The sequence below is a fragment of the Fulmarus glacialis genome, unplaced genomic scaffold (genome assembly GCF_000690835.1).
Source record: "Fulmarus glacialis isolate BGI_N327 unplaced genomic scaffold, ASM69083v1 scaffold8772, whole genome shotgun sequence".
Lineage (NCBI taxonomy): Eukaryota > Metazoa > Chordata > Aves > Procellariiformes > Procellariidae > Fulmarus > Fulmarus glacialis.
The window spans coordinates 27,337-37,396 of record NW_009195872.1 but is presented as its reverse complement, the minus strand read 5'-3'; the positions used below and the strand labels follow the sequence as shown (position 1 = coordinate 37,396).

Sequence of the window (10,060 nt, the reverse complement as noted above, 5' to 3'; positions counted from 1 at the left end):
AGAGAACTTGAAAAGAAATCAAAATGATCTTGGCTTGTCTACCCTGGCAACTGAAGTCTGACATGAGAAGTGAAGGAGAAAATACCAGAAAGGGAAAAATAGCTATTAAGCAGGGTAAGGCTACCTACAAAGGAATAGGAACTGGGAACTCTGGAAGCTGGCTCTGGCTGTGAAAGGGATAGAAATGTGCAAGGGGTGAAGCAATAAAGGTAACACCTGCATGGTAACTGGAGGAAAGAAATGTCACTGTTGGTTGAGCAGACTATCCAGAGGCACAAGGACAAAGCAGCAAGATGAGGTGCTGTGTGGACTGCATGTACACACCCACAGCCTCATGCTGAAGCTATTTCATGGAGAATTTTGGCATTGGTCAGACAAATCTGGAGTGCTGTGCCCAGTTTGGGGCTCCCCAGTACAAGAGAGACATTGACAAACTGCAGAGAGTTTAGTGGAGGGAGACCAAGATGGTTGGGCTGGAGTATGTGATATATGAGAAGAGGATGACAAAACCGGGTTTGTTTAGCCTGGGAAGAGGTCTGAGGGGGGAACAAGTATTGTCTTCAACAATTATAGAGGGCCCAGAGCTGTATTTTTTCAGTATGCCCAGCAAAAGGATGAGAAGTTACAGTCACGAGGTGCAGGAAGGGAAATTCCAACTAGATATAAGAAAAAAAAATTCACAGCAAGAGGGGCTGGGCTCTGGAACAGGCTGCCCAAAAAGCACTGGAAAAGGCCCTGAGCAACCTCATCTAACCTTGAGACTGGTACTGCTGTAAGTAGGTAGTTGGATGGCTGAACCAGAGGACCTCCAGGGTAGACCTCCAGAGGTTCCTTCCAGCTTAAATTATTCTGTGATTCTATAATTCTGATTTCACAAAGAAAGAGGAGATGTTTGGCAATCAAGAACAAGAAAAGAGCAAAGCTTCCTGAATGCAGTGTAGCATTTCCTTATCCCAGATTTGGTGCCAAAACACCAATATACCTGAGTGTAGACCATCATTCCTGACCCAAAGGGCATGAAATTGGCTCTGCGCATACAAGCCTACACACAGCCTTGGACTTAGGAGTGTTGGAACTTGTGAAGAGCAAGGGAAATTAGAGCAGTCAAGAAGACAGGCAACAAATACTTGAAGAAAAAATTGAATTAAGAATTTTTTTAAAAGAGCTTTATCCTAAAGACTGTTCAGTGATAACAGTAGAGCTCTGAAATGAGGAGCCATACATACCTTCGTTTTTTGCTGATCTCTATGTCGGCAAAGAGCCCAATTTTGATGACTTGCCATAAAAGACCCAAAACCAGGTAAGGTTTCCCTTCTTTTAAGTCTTCAGCTCCAATGTTAACAACATGGCACCCAATGGCTGAAGCAGAGTTCAGGGCCAGGTTCAGATTTTCCTAGGGAAAGCAGAGAACTTCCAAATGATGCAGTAACTGGAGGGCTGAGGATACAGGAAGGGAGCTCAGCCAAAACTAGTGAAATCTGTGAGCAGCTTCGCTGTGAATGCATTTACGTACATGTCTGACCACAGGGAGCAGGGGAACACAGAATCTCCTGGGATTACAGGTAAGTTCTGGGACCCAAAACGAAGACGGAAAGGACCTCTTTGGCAAAGGTGAAAGACACCATGTCACAAGGCATTGGAGCTCAGAGCATATGTCTGCATTCGCAGTGATGTCTTGGCTCAAGCCTGGTTATCAAAGCCAGGCTCTCCCTATAGCTAATGCACAAGAACATGTTCAAGTGCAGACTTAGCTTCAGCATGCGGCAAGCTTTCCTCCGCTCAGTCTTGCACACATGGAGGAACGAGGGAGCTACAACCCAGTCGACCGGCAGATATTCCAGGCTCGGCTCTCCCTAAGCACTATGCAAAAGCCCTAACACCTAAGATACAAATAAGTTGCTAGCTAGCAATGTATACAAAAAGCACATGGACATAGGAATTAGTATGAATAAACCCGTTGAGTTTTTAACCTTGCAGTTCAGCCAAGATCAGAACTGGTCAAGCCTGGATATTTTCTTTTTGAACTTTGGAGTATGGGTTCCTGGTTTGGGAATGTTCAGTGGAAGCAGAGGTATTCTGTGCTTCACAGTGAGGGGCAGAAAGAAAGTGATGTTTCAGGAACATTATGTTCCTTTGCCAATTCATTCTCATTTAAAACAAAGGGTGTAAGAAAATCTGACCCACAGGTCTGCGCTATTCAAAAAGGTGAGTTGGTAAACAGAGGGCAAGTAAAGCAGGCAAAGAAGCCTGGAAAATATAATTTATCACACAGATTTGCAATTTTTCACATGAATTTCATCACTGCTGGAATGACAGAGAGATGTGATTAGATACAAAATGCAGAGAGAGACGTAGTGTAAATTCTCACAAGCTAGAAAAATTGGAGCATTTCAAATTAATTACCTTTTCTCCACCAGACAGATATAAAAGGGTTAAGTTAAAGTGGAAGCTATATTGATCAAATCATGTCTACGTGTGACAGGGATTGATCTGAGCTGCATCACTAAGCTATGCTGCTGACCAAACCAATTAGAACTGAAAAATGTGGTATACAGCATAAAAATCCAATTTAATGGCTTCTGAGCTTACTTGAGCCTGGCTAATGTTCCATCAAATCAGAGTACCTGAGGGCTAAACTGGGTTAGGTTCATATCTATTCCATATATCTATTTATATTCTGTACCCAGATACATAGATGCTGTTCATATAAAAATATGTCTCTACATACTGCTGTGTGAGAAACACAATAAATTTTAAATAGGTGAAAATTAGCTTTTTCGTCCAATTTTTAAATCACATACATGTACATGTAATAGAAATAAAAAGGGATTCTGTATTCAAGGTGAAATAGCATGGATTGTAAAAGGTAGGCAAATGCTATGGTCCCATCTCAGGCCTGTTGCACACCACAGTACTTCCTGGATCACAGTTAATATTTCAGTGAAGACATCAGACTGCAACACTGCAGTTGTTAATTCAAGTCCGTGGCCATGCCTGTGTGACCTTGGATGTGGGGTTCAGCCTTCTGAGAGCTACTCCAGCTGGAATTGGTCACCAATATTATCTAGTGGCTTTTGCATTCGTATAGCATCTACCACAAAGGTATCTAAAGCTTTGAACTGGTAAACATTATACATTGGGTTAAGTGCAAATACAAACACAGTTTGTTTAGTCAGATTGCTCATATTTTTGGAAAGAAACAGAAATATAAGTCTTTATGTTTTTATGACCTGGACCTGAGCATCTCATTTTGCCACAAACAACTTGGTGTTGGGCAGGACCATGGTATCTCCAGCCTTTGCTCTAAGTGATTATATCAAAGCATACTAGGGGGAAAAGGAAAGAATCATGTTACATTTTAGTACCTGTATTGTGAAGGGCGTGAGTTTCTTTTTGTTGATTGTTCTCTCATCAATGGTATCTGGCACTGAAAAGTTGATCATCTTACTGCAAATAAAAGAAAAAACAACAAGAAATACACTATTAGATATATGCACACAAAATATGATATAGCTTTTGTCACTACACTGTAGGACAAGTCAAAGAGCTGGAGCGTTACTGAACAAATATAGATAGCCTCTCTTTTTACATGTACACACACAGGCACGCATGCAATACTCGAGCAATTCTTTTGGGTCACATGCAGATTGTACTAGGTGTGAAGCCAAGAATGCCACAAGGTGAAGTTGTGTGAGAAGTTTATTGTGCAGAAAATTTCTGTGAAAGCACTCACTATCTCATGCTGCTTTGTGTGAATCCCCAAAAGTCCTTGGACAAAAAACCCAAGTAACTCCTCAAGTTTCACTGACTTCATCTTATTGCAAGGGTCCGGAGGCAAAGAAAAACTCTCATTTAACATGAAAGAAGCTTTATATTTTTAAAGAGAAAAGAAGCAAAGAACCTAGCATTATTCAGGCCCTGAATCTGCAAAGATTCATGAGCTTAATGTAAAGTCAGCAGCTTCCATTTAACCAGAGGTGTGAGCTTCTGCAGACTCATGGTTCCCATTTGTGAGAAAGATAGGTATTATTTACCAAAGCACTATGCCATCGCCGACCGCCTGGAAGAGGTCATCTGTTTCTGGATTCATTGGGACCACGTGTTTACAGTCAGGGTCCTTCTCAAGGGCTTTATTAATCCAGTTGACAAAGGCATACTTTTCTTCCTCTGTGGACACAACATCAAATCCATCAGTTTGCTGTGCAATACTTCTACCATCATTTTCCTTACAAAGACAGAACTCCTGGGGGAGAAGATTCTCCCATCAGTGTGACTGATCAATGAACCCCTACAAGGGAAGAAGGCTCTGAGGAGACAAGCAAATGAGCTGAAGACAGCAATGGGCTTGAATTGGTTAATACTCCTTCCATACGCCTTCCCACTGATTGGGTTGCCCGGTGTCATGAGGGTGGGAATATTATAGAGACTGGTAATGAAGTTCACGTGATGCAACTGTATGTTGCAGTTGCTATGCTCTGCTAAGCACCATAATTTGAATGCATCGTTGTATCACTCTGCTAAATCGAAATCCCACGTAACTTCAAATAAGTTCAAATAGGTGAATTCTGTATTGTATTACACCCTGTACACATGTGGAATATCTAGAAGAGCCTGGCCAGGGTATATTGCACTTTGACAAGGAGCAGAAGGTAATGGGCAAATGTTCCCTGTAGTCCAACAGGGCTGTAACGTAGCTATCCTGTACCAGCAGCAGCTCACACCACCCCCAGCAGCTCAGAGAAGGTGTCCTCTGTGCTTAGGTGGGTGAAGACCTTGGAAGCATCCTCTGCTCTCCCTTCCCTGGAGAGAGTTCCCCACTCCTGCCCCTGGGGAAGACAGCCAAGGGTGGGACCTCCTCCCTGTGGAACTGCTTCAGAGCGGGCTGTGCCCAGGAAGCAGCAGAAGCAACCATGGCTGCCCCAAACCTTCAGCTTGGAGAAACAGGCTGGGAGAAGAGCCCTGATGGGGTCATGACCTCTTTAGAAAAAGGTCAGGAACCATACGATTACGGGTAGGTTTACAGAGAGACTATCAGAGAACTGGCAAAATGTACAAGGAAATGGGTTAGCAACAGCGGGGAACCTGTGCCTTGCCTCGCTGGTAAGAAGGGACAGCAACGGGCCAGTCTTTGTGCTGCTGCAGCTGTGCCAGCAGAGCTGCAATGCCTTTAAGGTAAGGGAAGCTAAGCCAGCTGGAGCTTCCTTCCATAGGCACAGCTCTGTCCACCCCAGTAAACCAGCTCACACTATTTTTGACAAAGACCCTGCTCCGGTGCTTGGTCACCTTCACAACTCTTTGCCTTGCACCAGCCTCACCTGAACAGCCATCGCAGCTCACCAAGGCCAGAGCACTTGGGTTTGCACCAAGATAAGGGGCAGATGATCTCCAAGGGCACACTTGTTCCTAGTTGCTATCAGTATAGGACAGCTGTACCTACCTGAGTAAGAGTGTTGTGTGCCGGCACTGGACTGCTCGGACGTCCCACCGATAGCACAGATCCCCTCCTTTTTGTTGATTTGTTTTCGGAACGACTTAGCAACATCATCACTCTTCAGGTTTTGGAAAATCTTTCAAGCACAAGAGGCAATTTTAAAATTTCAGGGAATTAAACCAAGCTAAAACAGTGAGCTCTTGGGCCAGGAGAGACGTCCTCTCTGCTTCGTACATAGGGAAACACAGCTTGCATACTATTCAGTGGGTTTCTGTGTAAAATCTGTGTATCTGCTGTGGTAGAACAGGATCATACACAGCTTTTATGTTTTCAAAGCAGTGAACAAAGATCACCTAAGTAACAGAAACGTACATGGTATGAAACCACAGAGCTAAGATGTGCAGGAGGAGGGCCTTTAACAGTTTCAGTTTGAAGAAAGGATAAGTAAAATTCTGTTTCTCCATCCCAAGGGAAATTCCACTATTTTAGCATTTGCTTTTGTCCCAGTTCGGAACAGAAGAAGCAGCAGCTTTTTAATAGAAAAAATGCCCCGTAAAGTTTTCAGTTTCAATCTGCTGAAATTTTTTGTAACCATCTAGCTAGAACATAATATTTTTGCAACTTATAACTGAAAAACTTCACCCCGCTGCATCAACCAAACTGAAAGATATTAAGTCTGTTCAATACGCAGCTGCATTCATGTACCTTGTCCCAGTTAATTGCAGAATTTCTAGTTTGGTGACCTCCTGCTCTCATCTTTTCCAGTGAGGGGAGTCCTTGGATTAACTAGGTGCCCATGCGACCTTGTGCTTGTGCCTCTGCTGTGCCCTGGGGACCACCTTGAGTATCCCGCCTGGCATCTTACTTACTAAATAACTAACATCTTACTTACTGAAATAAATTCATCAAAACTGATCCTGCCATCCCCCGTGGTTGTCAAATTCTGAATTAGTTCTCTGGCTTTATATCCTGGGAGAGGGAGATTGGCTGCCCTCAACACGTCTGTTAAATCATTGGCGTGGATGAAGCCATTCCCGCTGATATCTGCAAAGATTAAAGCAAACATTTAGATTCTACATCAGCCTAATGAAATTTTATGCACACAAAGGCTGTTGTTTTTATTTTACCTCGGGAAATGTACATTATATATAAAGATTTGTTATCCTGAAATCAAATATTTTCAACCACTGCGGTGTCATTCACACCCAAGAAAAAATTACAATCACCATTCAACAAACAAAAACTCACAGTGATGAATTTAAATGTTTTAGACATATAGCAACATCTTAACAAAGCTACGTTTAGATGGATATAATTGACTTTCCAAGGTTTACATATAGACAAACATGTAAGTGATTTATAGAGGGAGTATCTTGTCTACAGAACAGCTAAAGAAAATGGAGTTGACGCAATACGGAGTTACACCTTACATGTGCATATATTCATAGATATAACTTGTGATTTCGGCCTGTTTTCTGCATCTAATATCATCAGAAGTCATGAGTTTAGAGGCTTGGAACTGTATATGGTCATGCTTAAAATAAATACTTGGGTGTTTCTCTGCGATGGTGCTAACACGGATAGTCCTGCTGAGCCTGTTACAAGATCCAAGGCCAGATTTTGTGAGAAGATCACCAATATAGGTTAAATAGTCCCTTCTTTTCTACCAGTTTGTGAAAATCTCCACAAATGAAAAAAGAAAATGAATCTATTGCGTGGAGAGTTTCTGTTAAAACACTATGGTTATGTACATAGTTATATATATATATATAGATATATGTTATATTTATATTTGGGTTTTTATATATCTGTGTGTTTCTTGTTCTGCAGGCTCTTTTTCCCCAGCCCAGAGGCCGAGGTGATTTCAAAGAAGCATGTGCCGATTTCCTGCGTGGTAAGTTGCAGCATGAGTCACTTTTGAGTCACAGCAAAAAGGCACTTGGCTCTCAGCATCAGTAGCACAGGGTAATACAGATTGCAAGAGCATCCTATCCGTTTTTGAAGTCATACAACAAAAGGATCTGGACTTGGAGTGGGAAATATCTGGCAGAGGAATGAGAGCTTTCTTCCAGCATTTGCCTTCTCAGTGCATCGGGTGCTCTGGGCACACACAGTGACCAGATGTTTAAGATTGCCAGCCTGGATGACGGTGTGCTCAGAAATCAAACAATCATCACCTGAGGCAGTAAGGACAACTGATTAACACATAATCCAGCAAGGCTGACAGATCTACTAATAAAAGTTAAGTGAGCTGTGAGAAACACAAGAATTTTTCTTAGAATTTGAGTAGACGGTGATGGATCTGCATGACTTTAAAGGAGACAAATCAGATGAGACCTTTAAAGGCTTGGAAAGGAAACACACACTTTAAAAATATATAGGGTTTGAAAGGTCATAGTAAAGGGATTACAAATCTTTTAGCCATTTCCACGTTTGTCCTCTCCAGACTCTTCCTCCCCAGAGGGAGTGCTCAGTTTACATTAAAATAATGCCTTCCAAATAATTTGCCTTCCAAATAATTTGCCTGGAATAAACAATATTCTTAGGAAAACACTTGAGAGTATTTCCGACATGGTTTTCCATACATTTTGAGGTTATTTCATAAACCCTGCTGCTCATTGCCCTGCCATCTCTTTCCGGTAAGAGGCCGTTGCTCTGCAGCGTGCTGATGTGGTTTCATCTACGAGGTCTGCAGCGGCAGGAAAAGGACTTTCTGTGGTTTCTGTGATACAGCAGATCAGCGCTGGAGTAAGCTCCATTTCCTCACGGCCGGTCAGTACACGAGAAAAGAGCTTGCTACTGCTTCGCACTTCTGCAGCGTCTTTCCTGTTTGCTGTACTCACCGACTTTGCCGAAAGCCTCTTGTAGCTCTGCCATCTCCTCCTCTGAAAAGTGTGCTGTCGACGCCATTTCTTATTTCTCTGAGCAGCAGGTCTGCAAGAAGAAAGCACTTGGTTTTATTTGGTGCCTTTTTGGGTTTGTAATCAGGATGAAAAAGAAGGGTTTTCACTTGGATTTTCAAAGTCTCGGAGCAGTTCCCCATAGCTGAAAACCCAGTTCCTCTCTGCATCCCGAAATCAAGTGAAGGGGTAAAAACCTGCGGTTTTTATGTCCCTCTTGTTTTTTTGCCAGGCCCTGCTCAAAATCCCAACAGTTTTACTTATACTAATTTAATTGGAATTAAATCCTACCTCTGCTAACTTTTGCTTCTCATGGAGAAAGCGGACAATTGTGCTGGTTCTTGTTATTCACCGTTTGGAAACACAATTCACCACGTGCTTCTTCAGCAGCGCTGGCAGAGAAGCGGCAGCCCTGCCTGCTCCCAGGGCTCGGGGTTGGAGCCGGAGTCCCGGGGGATATTTACACCGCCTACCTTTGGGTACCTAATGAGGAGGCTGGTCACTTTTACGGAGTGGATGGATGGAGAGAAGCTCCTTCACAAGCTGTTCAGAGCACCAGATCGGGCTCCCCAGAGGGCTACTTCTCTTCCTGGCTATGGGGAGAGTTTAGGGACTTGCCTCTCAAGGTACCTGATTTAGTGCCCGAGGTTGAGTGGCACTTTAGGAATGGGTGGCTGGAAGGAGTTTTCCTGCCTTTCCTCTCATCAAAGATACAAAGTAGGAGGAAGGATTAGACTTTCCCTTTCTAGGCACCTTTCTTAATAATCAGAAAGGGAAAGGTTACTTCCATTTGTCACATCATTTAATACACTGCCAGAAGATGCACATTATACCCCTCTGCTTTTTCATGCACCTACTGTCCCTTGCATCTATTCATGAGGAAACTGTTCAGGAGAAAGACTATCTATCTATTATTCTATATTTGTGAGAATGACTCTAGTGTCCTATGTCTCTTTAAGTATTAATTAACCAAGCAACTATTTAAATAGAATAGAATGGAAACCTGAGTTGATCCTGGAAAGTGGTTGCTGTAGCTACAGTGTTCAAATGAGGGGAAAAAAAAATCAGAAATACCTCATTCCCAGACTAAAATCAACATTGCATCCTGGAGGCTTGGATTCCAAACTTTACAGAAAGATATACCAGGATAATTTTAAAAATTACAGATTTGCTATAGCCCTCTGCAAAGACACAGAGTTGTGTACAACCTATCGGGGCTTCAGATTTAATGCTCTCCTGAACTCATGCATTGATTCCTTGTATCTGTGAGTACCACTATGGACATTGCTTTGAAATAGCCCAAAGGCAATATCTGATGTGGTTGGCTTTTTGTCTGCTGTCTCCCTGTAGTATCACGCACCCTTTATCTGCCTCATCACTGTGATTTTAGGGTGAGGACACCTTCCAGAGAAAAATCTGTTCATTCACTCCAACCTTCATAAGTAGAGAAATGTAGCATAATCCATAATGCAGCCGCTCTTGGGGCACAAGAACCCATGTGCAGTTTTCAGCACAATGGAGCTAGTGATTGCTACTGAAATACTAATATAATATTAAAAGTGGTTCTAACCACCATACTTTCCAGGATTACCTGTAAAAATCCCTGTGATTCACTAGGAACGTGGCTTATGTATACTAGGGTAAAATTAGATCCATAGTCTTCCTCCTTCGTTCTGTTATATTTCTTGCCTCTGATTCCTCACTACCAGTCTTTTTCTGTTGCATGCTC

At 42.6% G+C, this 10,060-nt stretch overlaps 1 protein-coding gene across 2 annotated transcripts in view; it reads right to left on the bottom strand.

The window, feature by feature from the left end:
* The window catches only part of LCP1 (lymphocyte cytosolic protein 1 (L-plastin)), an 18,968-nt gene extending 10,587 nt beyond the window's left edge, over positions 1-8,381 (bottom strand). For both annotated transcript variants that reach the window (XM_009588235.1, XM_009588236.1), the window contains exons 1-6: positions 8,275-8,381; positions 6,324-6,475; positions 5,438-5,567; positions 4,035-4,167; positions 3,366-3,447; positions 1,233-1,393 (exon numbers count right to left, since the gene is read on the bottom strand). In XM_009588235.1, coding sequence (XP_009586530.1) covers positions 1,233-1,393; positions 3,366-3,447; positions 4,035-4,167; positions 5,438-5,567; positions 6,324-6,475; positions 8,275-8,341 — 725 coding nt within the window. In that variant the 5' untranslated portion in view covers positions 8,342-8,381. The remainder of the gene's footprint in view (positions 1-1,232; positions 1,394-3,365; positions 3,448-4,034; positions 4,168-5,437; positions 5,568-6,323; positions 6,476-8,274) is intronic.
* Between the last annotated feature and the right edge of the window lie 1,679 nt (positions 8,382-10,060).